The sequence below is a fragment of the Dicentrarchus labrax genome, unplaced genomic scaffold (genome assembly GCF_905237075.1).
Source record: "Dicentrarchus labrax unplaced genomic scaffold, dlabrax2021, whole genome shotgun sequence".
Lineage (NCBI taxonomy): Eukaryota > Metazoa > Chordata > Actinopteri > Moronidae > Dicentrarchus > Dicentrarchus labrax.
The window spans coordinates 720,316-738,003 of record NW_026136707.1 but is presented as its reverse complement, the minus strand read 5'-3'; the positions used below and the strand labels follow the sequence as shown (position 1 = coordinate 738,003).

At 38.7% G+C, this 17,688-nt stretch overlaps 1 protein-coding gene across 1 annotated transcript; it reads right to left on the bottom strand.

Moving 5' to 3' along the window:
* Nucleotides 1-218: 218 nt before the first annotated feature.
* On the bottom strand, nt 219-15,422 carry rhbg (Rh family B glycoprotein). The gene is made up of 10 exons (XM_051406911.1): nt 15,009-15,422; nt 9,257-9,443; nt 8,315-8,465; nt 7,998-8,145; nt 6,953-7,119; nt 5,398-5,535; nt 4,694-4,827; nt 3,386-3,507; nt 2,794-2,867; nt 219-1,076 (listed from the first exon to the last, which is right to left on the bottom strand). The coding sequence occupies exons 1-10, from the start codon at nt 15,184-15,186 to the stop codon at nt 999-1,001; spliced, it is 1,377 nt and encodes a 458-aa protein (XP_051262871.1). The 5' UTR covers nt 15,187-15,422; the 3' UTR covers nt 219-998.
* Nucleotides 15,423-17,688: the final 2,266 nt, after the last annotated feature.

Genomic DNA, 17,688 nt, shown 5'->3' with positions numbered 1-17,688 from the left:
GACTTGATTGCATAGCCACTTGCCTCTCTCCTACATGTAATAAAATTACTGAATTATTATAATAACAGTAACAGGAAAAGAAATCAGGAATTGATGGATTATTCCCTGAAAAGATTTTTTTCATGTGTGATTTATGATGATCACTGACTGGATGACTTCTATTTTTATTTCATTTACCCCAGTACAGTTTAATATTGCATTTTAAATGAGACACAACACACACTTGAACAATTTATTTAGCCAAAAACTAATCCAGTATGTTTCAAAATACTTTCAGTTCACATGAACTGTTTCAGCCGATGCAGCCATCATCTTTAGGCCAATCTAAAAATGATCTGTCACACAAAGGTACATACCTGAACCAACAGTGACATTTCTATTCTATCTAATCATAAACAGTTTAATATGAAAAATAAAATCACAGAAAATCCCAAACCTAAAGTATCAGGAGGTAATTCATACATAAAAAACATCATTAGGCCTCTGCATTGTTTTGCATGACAATCCTTTATTTAAGGGTTAGGTTTGTTTGCTGTGAAAATGTAATCCATTTAAAGAATGTATATTTCCCAAGACTCATTGAGGTCGTTCCTATTGAATGGAGTCTGTTTGTCTTTGGTTTGAACCGGCTGCTGAAATTTAATTCTGTAACCGTGTCTTGGCCTGGTTTAGGGGACAATTAGACAGCATCTTTCATTAAATAGACACATCATTTCCCAATGCAGTCTTTCACAAGCCTGTAGCACAGCGGGTCGTAGCTCTAGATCGACCTCTAGTGGGCAAAGCTGACAAAAAAAACTATAAAATGGAGATTATTTTTATTTTTGCAGAATAAAAAAAAGAATTTCGGAGTTTTCTCACATAAAAACACATGTGGTGGTTGACATGAGCACAATGAGGCACTTTTTTTTTTTAACAACCTAAAGGGTGTAATACTCAAGTACTAGGATGTTAAAACCTCACAGTGTGTGTGTAAATCTGTCTCTGTGTGTGTGCGTCTAACTGTTGAGCTTCTGAGACTCCTCCATCCTCACACCGGTCGACTGGTCAACATGATCCGTTTCCTCTTCAGGCACCTGAGACAGCGAGAGGGAGAGAGGATGAGCTCATTGAGGGTCTATATTTTTATGACCTCATCTGGTCCTCAAACACCCTCCCATTTTCCAGACTAAATACAGTCTAATTGACGCTTTCCGAGGTGCACATTAGTTGACGCTTCCTGGTTTTATGTCATTAATTTGTCTCTAAATGTCAACGTCCTCCAGGTCTCTGTGAAGCCCTGCATGTAGTGAGCATTTGCCTTTTGTTCCCCTTTCAGACATTTATTAAAAAGATAAACAAGGATAAAGATGAAATTGGAGTTAAGGGTGGAAAACAGCTGCAGTGAATTACTTATTATTTGATGCCATTTATGCACACAAAGGACAGACAATCAATCAAATATTAATAAAAAAGACTAATGGAACAAAAACAATTTCAAGGGCTTATGAAAATATAGAAGTGCATTTTATCTTCATCTGTATGTTCAGTGTCTAAAGATGAGCTTCATATTGCATTTATGAATTAACCATTCAATATAATGATGAGAAATAAAAATGAGAAAATGCCTCTTTTTAAGTTCAATTATACAAAAAACTAAAAGACAAAAAGAGGCATACATCTGCACGTAATTCTGCAAATATATAGCACCGTGTGCTCTTCTAAACCTGTAAAACAAAAGCATGATGAGCCACAGATTGCATTGTGGGGGAAATTCAATGACGTCAGCCCAAAGTGAAAAGGTGTGACATCATCCTGGAGGGACCTGTTCCTGTAATCCACCTGGTTGGAACCATCACACGGTGGTACCTTTGCGCCACCTGGTGGCCAGACAGCACTGCTGCCTCGTCTGTCAGAGCCACGATCACAGCCACGGATTACCTGACTGTCACTGCGACGTCGCCATCTTGTGGTCGTAAGATGTAATGCTACAGGCTTCGACAGCAGGAAAATGTAATAACTGGAGAAAATACTTCATCTCTGTGGTGTTTATTTGAACTTGAGGGCCTAAACAAAGGGGGCCGTGCCTTGTCACCAAATTAATATCTTTAATTCCAAATTGTATTGATGGTAAAGCTTCATAATATCATAATATCATAATATTTTCTCAAGACGTTTCCTGGAACGAATTGAAAGACCTGCTCCATTTGGCCCAAAATAATGATTCATTTAATTCATAATTAAAATGTTTATTCTCCATATATGTTAAATTGTATGTTTATCTGTAGAGAAATTTCACATTTTTGCATCATCAGATGATCACAGTTATGTTATTATTTAATTGGAATTCGTGAATTGATCATTTATTGTATATATTTTCCCTATAATTAATAAGCTACCAAAATTATGACCCTCTTCCCAGGAAACTTTTGGGAAAAAAGTATGGACCTGTAAAAGTGTCATAATGCTCTATTTTATGGGCCTAATTTCATAATAATTTCCTAGTATGATTCTAGGAAAGAACTAATGTGTTTGTTATCATAGGGAGAATTAAAATTTCCTTGACATCAAGAAACTTATTCTCCATTTATAATATGGTGTATTGTATGCTTACCTGTAGACAAATGTATATATACATATATTCAGCTGACCTTCTCTGCTCTGACTGAAACACTCTTCAGTTTAGTTTTGCAATGAATCAAAATGAATCAATTATGTCCATTTTTCCTGCAATTAGGATCAAATAACAGAATTCTCTCCAGGAATTTCCTGAAAATGAGTAGGGAACGATTCAGAAACCACGGTCAAACTCACCTCCCAGTAGATGTTGTCCTCATAGCAGATGGTGTCAGAAGGAGCACCGAAGACGGGAAGCTTCAAAATGAAACCTAATTCAAGAAAAGAGACCATTGATCTGTACAATTGGAAACACTCTGAATGTGACATACAAGAAATGTAATGTTCACTGACACAGTAAGGCCAATATTTGTCATTCTGCCTTAAACAGTTTTGTGAACTGATTGTTGAGTCAGTCATTGTTGTTTATCATTAACCCATCAGGTCATTACATAATAAAGGGCACTAAAATCTTCCTTTTAAAATCGACTTTAGTCAGCCTTCCCAGCAAGTACTGATTTTTTGTGACTTCTAAGTTCACAATAGGCTAAGTTTATTTGAAAACAAACGTTTTTGAGAGTTGTTGGACTATATTTAAATGTGGAGTAAATGTGGGATTTAATGGTGTCTACTGGTGAAGTTGCAGATTGCAACCAACCGAATAACACTCGCCTTCCAGGCCTCTAGGACAAACTATGGTGTAGTTATAGATCCTCCTAAGAGACACAGACCTGGACCTTTAAGAGTGCTGTGAGCGCTTTATCAGAATAACTGAGGAGGATGCACGTACCGACAATCAGTCCTCCCAGCAGGGCAATGCCGAGGGTGACAGCAAGGGAAGCGGCCTGAATGCCGCCCTGGTAAGACGCATCAACTTTTCCACTTGCCACATCAGGGAACACGTCTTTCATACTGAAACACGCAGAGAGGGAAAACAACAAGTCAGCTGAGATTCAACAATCTGTTTGTGGGAAACATATGGACAGGGATTAGTCTTGCTGACAATGAGCTACCAATTTTTCAACTCACATAACAAAATGAAACACAGGAAGGGACAACAGATACAGCATAGTAAACTTTACAGATCACTGATATGGTCTTTTTGCAGGTCCTTGCATGCTGACTTTGCACTAAATGAGGAATGTGAGAGCAGCCTGAAGAAAGCTGAGATCTGTCAGTGCAGTCAGAGTGATGTTATCTGTAACCAAACACTCCTGCAGTCCAACCCACACAGAGATTATCTCATTCAAACAGGAAAAATGTGGAAATTCAAGACAAACCACTGCTGGTGCTTTTGGTCCCTCAGCTGAAAGCTGATGAGTTGAGGCTTGTTGAAGTCACTTTACATGTATCTTCCCATCAAACAAGATAATCACTTATAATCCCTATTAGCAAATTAATTCAGTATGTAGTCTACAAAGCAGACACCTTAGCTGACACTGAGTCAACCAAGGTAAGTTTTACTGAACACGTATATGTTTGACTTTAAACAGTGTTCAACTACGGCATTCATATACAACACAGCTGCTTCACAGTGTTATTAACGTTTCACTTTTACAGAGAAAGAAATATGCATTATTTTGCACAGATGATTGTTTTGTCTGTGTAATGAAGGAATCTTTTCCAGTCCTAATTTGTCTTAAATCTTAAATCTTGACCCTACAATACAAACTATATCTATAAATATATAAAATATAATAGGAATATTGGAGGAACACAGCAGACAGAGGGTGTCTCTATGATCCTCTCGCTCTTTTGCTACTTTGATCACGAAGGTGTCACTACTCTATGGACTGTATGGGCTGTAATATAGTACAGAATTGAATATGTATAATATATTGTTCATATCGTTTAGAGAATATTATAGATCTGAGACCAAACTGACAGAAGGACGGGGCTCAGATGAAAAGGCACAAAAACAAATCTGTTAGATTCTAACTCACAGAAACCTCCGTCAGATAAAGGAATAATGAGTCAGATATTCAACTAAACAACCCCTCTGCCCCTGCACTCTCTCTGCTACTAGGGGATGAAGAGGTGGCAGGTTGACTCCCCTCAAATCACTTACTGCCAACAACAGCACATATTAAATGTTTACCCGTCTCCATAAACATCTGCAGTTGCCACAGCAGCAGTCACCGCTCCCACAATGGCGCCCAGGATGCCGGGCATGCCGTGCAGGTTGTGAACCCCACAGGTGTCTTGGATCTTGAGTTTTTCCTCCAGGATGGGCTGAAAGGAGCAAAACGAAGGAGCAGATCATGTGGGTTTGTCAGTGCTGGGGGTGAAACTGGAGGAGAATTGCAACATCACAGTCTAAAATACACTTATTCCTTTAATTTCTAACATTTGGTGAACACATTTATCCACAGCACTTCCACTACAGCTTTATTTATAACACTTTTTTTCAAAAGGTGGCTCTCAGTGGAAATTTAAAACCCACACTACACCCACTTACCTGTATTCTCTGTGATATTTAAATGTAATATCAGGGCAGTGAGTGGTAGGTTTGATTACAGATGTAATGAAATGTATGATCACATCTGCTCTCTAAAATATTCCAGATCCATTAATATAAAAAGGGAAAGTGCACTGCTGACACTTCTTTGCCTGTTACCATTACAGTGTTATTAGATTGGACCATTTCACAGCTATTTGATAGCAGAAACAAGTTAGAACACTAACAGACGTCTAGATTTTTTTTACCGATTAGCTGAAAATATATGGTTTAAAGCCTCTAATTGAATCTACAGAATCCTCACTGACTTAATCATAAAATATAAAATGCTGAATCATCCTTACTGAGAGGTACTTGAAGCCCAGAACAGAGATGATGCCGGCCAAGAAACCGACAATCATGGAGCCGTAAGGTGTCAGCATCATTTCACCAGCTGTTCCCGCTGCGACTCCACCGGCTAGGGCAGCATTTTGGATGTGGACCTAAAGAGGAAAAAAAGGGACGATGCTTAATTTGTGACATTTTTGATGAATTATGTTCATGCAGATGCAGGGGAGGTTTTAATACATTAAAGCAACAGTAAAATACACTTTAATCCTAAAACTGTCCTGTGCATTGCACCTACTGCAACTACTACTGAATAAATGAGGACCTATTTCTTCTGGGAATTTGGTGGAATAGCGACCTGTTCCAGTATATATAGATATTATTACTATATTATACAAAATAAATACATAAAATGATACAGACACGCACCAGAATTGCACTAGAGAAGGCTTTGAAACATAATTTAAACATTCATGTTGAGAAATAAAATGTATATACAGTATAACAGTAGAACAGCTAATTGAAGAAAAAGAGTATAAAAATAATCTAAATAAAAGACATGTGGAGCATAAAACTGAAACTTTTCAAAAAAAATGTCAAAAATGAAAAAATGTCTCCAAGTATTTCAATTCCCTATAAAGGGTTAAGGGACGCATGATCTCAGTTTTTCTACAATCCTGGCATCAGTTCTGGCTGACCACAAACCACCAATGATTAGAGACCAACTAGATCACTGACACTGAAACTACAATCACTTGGCAACTGCACTTAGAAAATGTGTGTAACAGATGATTAGATGAGACTTTCTGATCTGAGCAGCAGGAACTTTCATACAATGAGTGTGTTTGTAACATGTTGCAAACTCTTTCACACCACGTGTAGATGTGGCAGCAAATAGATAGAATGCCTTTGAGACCAGCTGACTTTATCCACTGATTACCTTGTCTTTGCTATCAACAGGATAAATAGTGGAAGTTACTACACTGAACATGATTGTCTCTTAGGTTTGATCAGTATCAGTGCAGGAATGTCTCATCTTGATTTCAGGGTGATTTACTGCTGACAGCTGAGCATGAAGCAGTGATACAGGGTTTGACTCACGTGAGCCTCCGTGTGACTTAACCACTTAAGTTTTTTGGGGGAGGTGTGTATGTTCAGGTGACACATTCATCAGCTTCTATCTTTTGAGTAACATGTCATGAGTTTTAAACTCTGATAAGAAGGGATCCACCCTGCTGACAGATCAAGATGGTACAAAACCTTTTCAGTTCTTTCCCTTGGATTCTTGTCTCAACTTGAGCACTTCTGTGTTTTATTTCACCTGCTGTCAGGCTGTTTGTATTTTAACCTTTTCACCTTCACTGTCTTAATTTTGACTCTGAACCAAGCTTGTTATAGTTAACTAAAAACTTAAACTAGCTGTGAAAAAACACTTAAAATAAAAATATAGGTACAGGAAATTAAGGGAGTATTACGTTTATTAAGACTGGGATGTCTACATAACTGTCTATTCTAAACTTCTTCAATCTTGACAATCCCTGACAAATACCCTCCATATTATAGAGCCCTCACCATGTCTAGCTTGCCGTCGTGTGCTGTGAGGGCGGACATGCCGTATGTGGACAGAGTGCAGGCTGCCAGGGAGTAGTAGGTGTTCATGGCTGTGCGGTGCTGGTCGTCTCCATGAGCAGTGATGGCGGAGTTGAAGCTGGGCCAGAACATCCACAGGTAGATGGTACCTGAGAAGCAGACAAGTTAGGACAGCGTTTGATTGGTTTGTTGCTAAAAATTAGGTTGACCCTGGATGGGCTGTTTCACAAATGATAGTGCCAAATAGCAGTGAAGTGCAACTTTTAGCAGTCTGTGAGAAACACAAAATGTTGAGAAAATATCTAATATTAGGAAGTCCAGCTGCCTCTGAAAGGAGCACATGCTCCTGCTCAAGAAGGGAACTTTTTTGGTTTTAAAACAAGGACTTAATTTAGGTTAATCCCAGATAAAGCCAATGAGAGACTTATTTGATGGAGCCCATATATTGTATTTGTATTTGGTATTAGAGTCGGTACAAAGTCATTGTCCCAAGACTAGACCAGGAAGTCTTTCGAGACTTAATCAAGTACTTTGGTATAGTAAATTTACAGAAATAATGAATGCTTTTTACTGACAAATGCACCTTTCCCTCCAGCTTGCTCAAGTGTGATTGGCTGCTGACGGACTGATTCAAAGTATATCCATTATGAGGAATGTGTAGAGATCATTTGCTGGACACCTTTTAATAGCATCATTTTTAATCTTTGGGATTGGGGAGGACATTAAAATCCCCAATCAAAAGGCTAAAGTCCAGGTACAGTCTTGAGATTTTGTCTAAAGTCATCAGATAACGACTTGTCTCGTTATCTGAGGCCAAGTCATGTGACTTCAGTCCACGAGGCTGTTTGATATCACCAAAAATATCAAATAAAAATATTTGTCTAATAAACTGCAACTGAAAATCTTGTATAGAACGTAGGAAAAGCATTTTGCGTGTGGAAACCACTAGATGGCAGTACAAAAAGATGTTTTAAACCTGGGTGTAGCTACTAATAATTCACTCTTCTGCAAATTGGAAGATATTTACCAATCATAGCGAACAGATCAGAATGGTAGACTGAGCTGTTTCGGTGTTTGCTCTTATCCAGGTTTGGCCGGTACAGGATTCGGGTCACCATGAGGCCGAAGTAGGCTCCAAACGTGTGGATGGTCATGGAGCCACCGGCATCCCTGGTCTGAAACAAAGTTAGCCACAACCTGCTTTAAAAAAATTATACATGTGATGAATCAAATCTCAGTCTATCTCTAATCAGTCATTGCATTTTTCAGAGATCACACAAAAAACATCAAAGGGAGGATTTTGAGGTAATTACTGCTGCAGAATATCTGTTTTTTATAACTCACCCCCAGCAGAGTCAGCAGGATGAACTCATTGACGGCAAACAGTGTGACCTCGAACAATGCCATGACCAGCAGCTGGACGGGGCTGGTTTTACCCAAAACGGCTCCAAATGAGATGAGCACAGAGCCGGTGCAGAAATCAGCATTAATCATACTGAAAGAAACAGAGTTCAATAAAATAAATTATTATAGTAGCTTACGCAGGGCATGGAGAAAATAATAACATTTATAATGTTCTGTCAGAGGTTTCATTAATCTATAGTTAATATTAGAAATAAAACTCTACAAGTTCCTTTAGTTCTACAGTGATTTTAGCTCATTGTTTTAGTTTTATGGTAACTATTTGCTAACATACTCGCTATTAACTATTTTTAATATATGTACAGCTTGTTCTACTAACCAATATATCAATTAATGGTGCTTTAAATGCAAGGTTAAGACATTCAGTGAGTCCAGACATTCAGTGTTTATTGGTGATATATAAACCATAAAAAGATGCATTAGAATCACAAATGAAAAATACCATCTTGTGACATGTGTTTTTTCTTTCATGTCTTTTAAAAATATAAAACATCTTGTCCTGCATTTTTTGTAAGAAAATACTAGGAAAACTGATTGTGAAATTCATTCAAGGAATAGCCGTAACACTTTAGTCCCATAGTGTGTAGTGAGTACAGTATGGTAGCCAGTTTGTTTTTGTATTTGTTCTTATACTTTAAATATTGAGCTGTTGTCACTGAGTGGCAAAAGCAAGGATATTGAGAGAAAGTGATTTGTTTACGTGTGTGTGTCTTTGTGAACTTTTTAACATGCCTCAGGATGTGTGCAAAGTGTAAGATAGAGGATTTAGAGCTAAACACAAACAAATTGGCAAATTTTGCATGTTCAGCATATTGTTGTTGTGTATGTGTGCATTGCTGCATGGACAGTATGTTCACCACGTACCTCTCCACCCCGATGTGGATCTTGCCTCCATGCATACCGTGGAAGAAGCCCTGCATGAGCGTGGCCCACTGCAGGGAAAAAGCTGCGATCAGGAAGTTGAAACCCACGCTGCTGAAGCCGTAGCGCTGCAGGAAGGTCATGAGGAAGCCGAAGCCGATGAAGATCATCACATGCACATCCTGGAAACCTGTACAACGTAGAAAATACCAGTTAAGATTGGGGAGATCATGAGCCTGGGGGACCAATGCTTTGTGTTAGTCGTGGGCTTTTTCATGTGGTGGAGAGGCAAAAGATGACTGGAGGGTCAACAGCATATTAACCACAATAAGAAAAAGCTGACTTGGCAATATATAGAAAACTACACTACCCTGCGAATATTGTAAATAATCTATAATAGAAACAATTGCCTGGTACTACAGTGCAGCTTTTGATACCGAGTTGGAAAAAAAACTGCTAAGCTGTTCATAAGGAGTTCCCGAAGGCTCAACTCTGGGTCAGCTACAAGTTTTTTCTTTTACCACTAAGAAACATTTGTAAGGACAGTATTGATTTTCTTGCTATGCAGATGATTCAAGTGAGTATGATTGACAGGTGATCTCAGGCCAATGATTGGAAATTGATTGAGGTTGACACAAAATTGAATTATTTTCCTTATTAATTAATCTGCTAATTACTTTCTTGATTAATTAATTGTAATGTATACAGAACTTCATAAATTTAACACAAACACAAACCTATTATATATGTTAATATTTGCAGATACTGGTGGAATTTCCTATGTAAGGACCAATGCTGAATGCCCTGGGACAAGAGGCCCATTTGCTGTTCTGTAGAAAGATGTTCAAGCTTATAAACAAGTCTATCACAAGTTTGGGACATGCACATGCAACACATGCAACAAAGGTTGCCAGCTGGAAATTAACTGGCCATGCAGCATTGGTGTAACCATTTGGCTACCAAGGTGCTCCTATTATTATTATTCTGTAAAACATTTCAAATTTCTCTTCTTTGTTTTGTTTTTGAACTTAAAGATAAAGAGGTATTATGTAAGAATTATTAAACATGGAACACAAATGTTCACCAAGTTGTTGGATGACATTAAAATGTTATTTGTATGCTCTGTCAATGAAAAGCCTTGCCAAGAACCCTTCCGTGAAGATAAGAGTCATTTAGCTCAACTTCATATCTGCTTATTTAAAAACCTTAACAAAAACACCCAATCGCTGCCAAAAAAAGAGTCACTTGAGGGCTTTGTCATTGAAAACAGCCTGTGAATGAGCACAGTTACATAAGCTTTGGTAAACGGAGAATTAAGGCTCAACTGTGACTCAGGCCTGCGCAGTAGTGGTCTTCCATAGTAATATTCATGTTTAGAAACTCAGTAATTTAAAAGTGATTCTATATTGTCAAAATATGGCTGGCCTGCTGTGTAAAACTAAGAACAAAAAAGGAAAGGATAAAGAACTCTTTCAACTTGCAATTTGATGTGTCCTTCCACCTTCATCGTCTTGGTTCACACAGTTTGTAAGCACTGCTGTCTAATTCTCCTTATTTGTCCCAAACTGCCACACACAATATTGCACTGTGCCGTGGCTGCTGTCACCATGGTGACGGTCCATTGGCATGGCTGGGGGGAGGTGTTGCCAGTGTCCCTGTTGGCATTTTGGCCCAGATACATGAACAGACATCCAGGAGGACACCATACAATCAAAGCAATGACAGGCTCTGTTGGGTAGAATTAGTGTCTAAGCTAAATTCATATTTTCTGCTAATGTTCTCTTTAGATTTGACAATTTTGAGCCCCAGAAATTCCAATAAATGACAGATATTGATGTGTTCCCTCAACATTTTCATGCCTATAGGATATAGATATAACCTTTCAGATAATTTAGGCCATCATGGGACAAAAACTCTCCATTGAAATCTGTACAAATTAATTTCTTTATAGGGATAGTTATTTTAAATCACAAAAAGAGCAAAATGGTTATGGTCTTAAAACATCAGCAGATAAAACTGAAAATAGCTGAAAAAGGTAAAACGTTGTTTTTGTGATTTGGAGTGAGAGACACTTAAACAGGAACTGTCTGCCTAGGGATCAAACCTGTGGCCTCCATAGATAACCACGGTCTCTTTCATCACTTGTCTGCCTTGTTCACCTTCAGGTAATCTGTTGCTCAACACTTGTAAGGCACATTTTCAGTTGACATACCATCCTTATCTCACAAGACCATATAGGGCAGACAATACTTTGACTGTAAGAAGCTGCACATGACCCTGTTTTAGACAAAAAGAAGAACAAATGGTCAGGTGTGTATGCCTGTCTTTAACCTGTGCTAGAGATTACCCGTAGAGTGTGAACCTCTCTGTTTATTGTACTGTTTTTTTCCAGGCATGTAATAAGGATGGAGGATGTAGGTTATGTATACACAGCGCTGAAACATGAAGGTGAACTTCTGTTTCAGCTCCCGTGACAGTGAAGGTGTCAGGTTAAAGATTATCTGAAGTCATTAAATCTATTGCACCTTTGCTCTCTGCTCTTATTATTAATCTAACCTCAGACAGTCTGTTACCTTCTGCAGTTTGAAATGGTGCTTGCATGATGTTGTTGTATCAATATGTCCTGGAAAAGGGCTGGGGTGAATGGTTGGGTGATAAGCAAATATTGGACTTTGACACAAGCGACTGCAGGTTACCACCTGTCTTCTGACAACATTGGTTTGTTTTTTAACCATGACCATGGGCTTTTTCTAACCTTGACATTGTAGTTTTAGTTGCCTAAACCTAATCAAACTTAAACTTAAAACTGTTACAGTTTTAGAAGGCACTAACAACAAACAGAGGCATCAGATAATGAAAATGCTCATACTGTTCATTCATTCTCGTTTGGGAAATTTGTAAAGTGGAATGATTTTAGTGATTCTGACGAGTCTACAGCCGTGCTAGCAGCTCTGTGAGACAGTACAGTACTTGTGTACAATGTTACATTGAGTTCAACTCTAACATCACCATTTGAGTTAGGGCGTTAGTATGCTAACATTTTCTAATAAGCACTAAACTCAAAGAACAGCTGAGGCTGATGGGAATGTCATTAGTTTTACAGCTTTTTGGTCACATTTTAATTTTTTACCCGAAGATGGCGCTAGATGAAAGTTGAAGGGATCACCATAGTCAGTGGGATTAATCATCTGGAGAGGATGGATATCTGCCATATCGCTGCCAACATATTGTAGTTGAAAATATGACTTTAACAGTTTAACAATGTCACACTATTTCCTGCACTGCACTGAAGAAAACTACATACTTGAAGGAGTTTGAACTAACAACCAAAGCTGTTGTTTTTCATAATAGAGTCAGACAGTCTTCAATGTCTTGAATGCTTTCTTTAACAGGTATGTTAGAAGTCATGCTCAGGCACAGAACGGATGTCAAACATGCTTTGATGCAGCACCTGTTGGAGGTTGTAGGCATTTGCTCAAGGGCACATCAGCAGTATGCAAACCAACCAAGAGGCTTAAATTGACTTCTTTTGATGACCTTGTTACCCCCATGCTCAGTCTGTGTGAGAAAGTGACATATATATCCAGTATCACACTAAAACAAATGATCTGACTTTTTTTTTTTACCAAAAAGCATACACTAGTTATGGAATGAATTTACTCTCCCATTCAAAGTTCAAGTCATTAAAATTTTCTACAACTTTCTAGTATCCAACAAATCAGGTCATGTTTGGAGCTTGAACCTGAATTTGTGTTTCAGAGCTCCTCCCACCTTCCATTGCATTATATTAGTCATGTCAAAAGTTTAACACACATAAACAGCTTATGTCCTGAAATCAAAGTGAAAGTAAGTAAATTGTTTCTCTGTGACTGAATGACTGAGTGTCAGAAAACATTCTTATGCATATGTGCAGTTGAATGATTGGGTGTGAAATGGTTAGATACATTATCCACTTCCCACTTGGGGGACTTCTACAAAAACCTTTTGGTAACATTTGGTAACTTTTTGAGAATTATTTAAACTTTAGCATTTTTTATTTATTCTCTTATTAGTAATATCTCTCTATATTAATTTATTAATAGTTGACCCTGCAGGTTAGTGCAGCTTCAGGTTAGAAGCAGGTGAACCGTTGAGTGACTGACAGGAAGAGGACTAGGATAACATTACAGTTAGCTACCCACAGAAGGAAGGCTGTATGATTTTTAAACAATATTAAGTAAGAAGAAAACATTCGTCTCTCCACATTCCCACCATTCTCTGCTCTGGCCCAGGGCACAATATATCCAACGCACCTGAGAGAGGGAGCAACGCCCAGGTAAGACGCGCCCACCAGTCTCTAAGGTAGATATATTAAGGTGGAACTGCGAGGAGATGAGTGGGTCAGTGAAAAGTGTTTTTAAATTATTTATTTTAAAATTACGTTATTAAAAAGGTAACATGATATCTGTGGCATTATGTTTTATTTTCAAAATGTATTTGATGTTGCATAATCCCAACACCACGGCGTATTGATTAGTTAAGACTAATCGATGTTGAAAAACAACTCCTCGAGCCTGTGAAAGGCTTTTATTCTACACCATCAATCCATATGAATCAGGAAATGAACGATAAATGAATCTGTCTCCATGGGACTGCAGCGGAGTGGAAGACATCTCTATGAAATGTTCACTCAGAAAGAATGAGACCAGTCCAATTAGGGACAACAGAGGGCTGTTGCACTGCAACTCAGCAGCTTTTCATCATTTTACACGGACTGCAACATTCCCCCATTGACAGACTAACAAAAACCCAAATATTCTGAGTGTGTGAATAAGTTGGGGTAAGTGTGAGAATGGCATACTTACAGTTATCTAAAAATCACTGAGAGAGCATGGAAGAGAGAATATTGGTGTTAGCATGTTAAGCATCATTAGAAATAAAAATGACAGTAAACTGAGCTTATTCTTCAGTGCTAAGAAGGTTACACATGAACGAGTCCATGCCCAAAAAGGAGCAGGCACTTGTCACTACTGTTAATATGTGCGCAAGATAGCAAAGAATTCAAGCTTAAGGTGTGAAAAAGTTACAAGCTCCCTGATTTAACAACTGTGTTAAGCTTTGTTTTAATCACAACTGGCTCACACATGCTGTTCAGATCCTATTTCATAACATGTTCTACAATGGGTTCTCATATGAGACCAGTGTATGAGTGTTGAAACAACATATAGATCAACACTTGTTTATCACGGTTTGTGAACATGCATAATGTTCACTGACTTTTGTCATTTGAGAAATTTGACAGAAGTCTTGTTACCAACAGAAAATCCTGACTTTCCTATTTAAGCAAGGCATTTAATTAATCACAATATAACTAATCTATCTAATTTGTTCTTTATTTTACAATCCATTGCATGTCTGTTGGAGAAAAGACTACAGTCCCCATGATGCCATTCTACCGCTACCTTCTTCTTTAGGATAGTATCAGAATTAGCAACACAATCAAGCCAACAAATAAAAAAATATTTTACTAGAAAATGTGATACCCATTACACTGATGTGTACAATGTGATATGGACAATGTGCGAGTAGTTCAAGTGCCCATTCATATCAAGTTGGCATTGTTAAGTATGAGTAATGTTATCACTGGTTCTTAAGAAACCTTGCAAGATGCTTCATCTAAACAGATTAGGTACATATTAAGAATCAAAGTATCTTGACCCCTGAACCTCACTGTAACCTCTGACCCTGCACTTCTACACCTCCAGGGCACACTCACTTGGGTAGCGGTAGTAGAAGTCGTTCTCATAGTCAGAGTGGTTTTTTTTATGCCACTCTTTTGCATCCGTCTCCTCGTTGTACTGCACCAAGACGCCGAAGAGGATGATGAGGATGATCTCCAGGATGAAGCAGATGATCGGCAGCTTCAGCCGCATGTTGGTTGCTACGTCTGTCATGTTTCCTTCCCAGTGAGACGAGGAGGAGAGAATGAATGAGGCTTGTTCTTGGAGCTGGGGTAAAAAGGATTAAAGATCCAGCACAAAAAAGGTAGACACACTCTGTCTCTCTCACACACACCCAGGAGTGTCCTCAGTGCAGAGACAGGAGGCTGGTGTGTGTGTGTGTGTGTGTGTGTGTGTGTGTGTGTGTGTGTGAGGGTGGCAGAAGCTCACAGACAGACACAAGAGCTGGTCTTTCATGTGTGTTTTTGTTCAGCTGGGTGACACCTACTGGACCTGCCTCCCCCATGAATAATGCAGGCTCACTTTTAGCCCTGCCCCTCAGCTACTGTACTTTTTAAGGTGGACTGAAGTGCTGGAGCTCACCTTATAAGCCAGTAATAAGTAATAATCCATTACTATGTGATAAAAACTCTATTTTGGTAAAAATATTTTGGGGGTTTCAACCGGCTAGTCGGCTATGTTGAGGATGGTTTTAGCCACCAACGTCCTTTATACTAAGAAAATTGTAACGTTGATGTTCTTTGTGTAATTTTTACGTGCATTTTCCAGTTTAACAGAAAAACACCTGAGTGGAAAAGCAAAAAATGTGAAGAAAATGGCAAAACAAAGTTGTTACGCTTATGGAAGTGTTGATGAACCGATAAAAGCAAAATGCGACAATAGAAACCAGACTTAGCAAATGAATCATGACGTACATGAAGCATGTGACTTAAATAAACAGAAATGTCATATTGTGTTTTTGTGGGTGAAGAATCACACCCAGAGAGAGCATCTTGAAGTCAGAGCATTTCTTTATTCAAACAGTGCACAGAATCTCACACAACCCAAAGAGTTATTGGAGAGTAACTCCCCGAACAGAGAAAAACATCAGTATTTAAGCACAATACAAGTTACACCCAGTATACTTCAACTAAGCCAAGCAAAAGGTAAGTTGTCTCCAGTTATTAAAGCAGCATTGGGGGAAACTCTAGGTTGAAACATCTTCTGGCCTTGACCGGTGTGGTATGTTGATAAGGCAACAGTTACATCTCTACTGTTTCTGCAAAACAAGGTACAAAATCATCAGTTACATGAGCACTATGAAGTTAGCCTCAGTTTTTCACTGTTTAAGGTTTGACTGGCACTAATTTAATTACGTCATCTTGTTGTATCCTCTTCTTCTGCAATGGCGCAATCACACCCATCTGTAGGGGTTGGCGCCACCTGTTGCTATCTTGCTGAACCAACTCCTAATAATCTGATGGAAACAAGCATTGATTTGTATTTCCTTTTACAAATTTGGTTAGAACTCCTGAAATATTTAGATGGAAACCCAACTATTGTTTGACCGAAGTCATTCTGTCACTCAAACAGCATCGTCACAGTGTGGAATTTGCTTTCTGTTAATTACCGTCAGTGAGCTCATGTTAATACTGCAGATGCTAACTTACACAATAAACGCAAGAGTTTAAGCTTCAGACCCACTGATGTAGATCTCGATTAAATAAGTGGAATTCACAAGTTGTGATGATTCTGGTGTCTTTAAAAACATTTTTTTACTGTCAGTTACCAAGCAACAGTGCTTTCACAGCTCATACTGCGCGAACACAGAGCATATTGTGAACTCGAACTCTTAAGTCTTGACTTGAAGGCAGCAATACGGAGGGCAACGGGCCACAGCATCAACTCTGATCACTGCTCTGACCAGCACAATGACAAATTGTTAATTAGTCCATTACCTTTTTGATGACTACTAAAAAATCTGCACTTTCTTGTTACAAGCTCGAGGCGTCCGGAAGGTCTGTCTTAGGAAATATCCTGTAAAGCACAGGAAGTGAGTCATTTTATATTTCTAACAGCAACAGCAGCACTTTGTTTATTGGCTGTCGTGGCTAAACATGCAAAGAAAAGGTTTCAAACATCATCAGCAAACTGGCCAAGTTTGTTGTAATGAAGGAATATGACACCTAAAGCAACCGTGTTGTTAGTTTTAGTCAGATAAATTTGTCTTTTCAGGGATTTTATTGATTGTAATAAAAATATCAAATAACTGCTGCGGTATCCTTTACGCATTATTTGCTGGCCTCAGAGAAATGTTTACTCAACCTGTTGAAGACACCACAACAGCATAGTCCATTTACTGCGCCTTTCACAGTCACAATAGAGAAAGGATGCAGGTATGGCGGCGCCTTTGAGGAGAGAACACAAAGCTTTAGGAGAAGACTGTGATTAAATGTAACTGGCTGTGGGGCTGGGGTTAGGTACAGGGACACTTTACGTGCTGCCTCCTCCTCTTCCTGCTGTATAGTTTGATAAGAAGTGTCACTCACGCCTGTATCTGCGTCCTCCATCAGCAGGGCAGCCACTTCTTCAGAAAGAGCTGCAGGAATGTTGTTATGGTTTTAGGGAATTTGAACTAGGGCGTCAAAAGAGAAGCCATGAACTCTGCAGTGACAGCAGAGTCCTCCATGTCTGTTCAGCATCCTGTCGGTTTTTTTCTCCACTAATTGGCAGGTT

Excerpts from the sequence above, each read along its gene's own strand:
- rhbg (XM_051406911.1), bottom strand. The coding sequence starts at position 15,186 with ATGACAGACGTAGCAACCAACATGCGGCTGAAGCTGCCGATCATCTGC. Across the intron at positions 8,466-9,256 it reads ATCCACATCGGGGTGGAGAG|TATGATTAATGCTGATTTCT; the intron begins GTACGTGGTGAA and ends TGTTTCTTTCAG. Across the intron at positions 4,828-5,397 it reads TGGGCTTCAAGTACCTCTCA|CCCATCCTGGAGGAAAAACT; the intron begins GTAAGGATGATT and ends TGCTCCTTTCAG.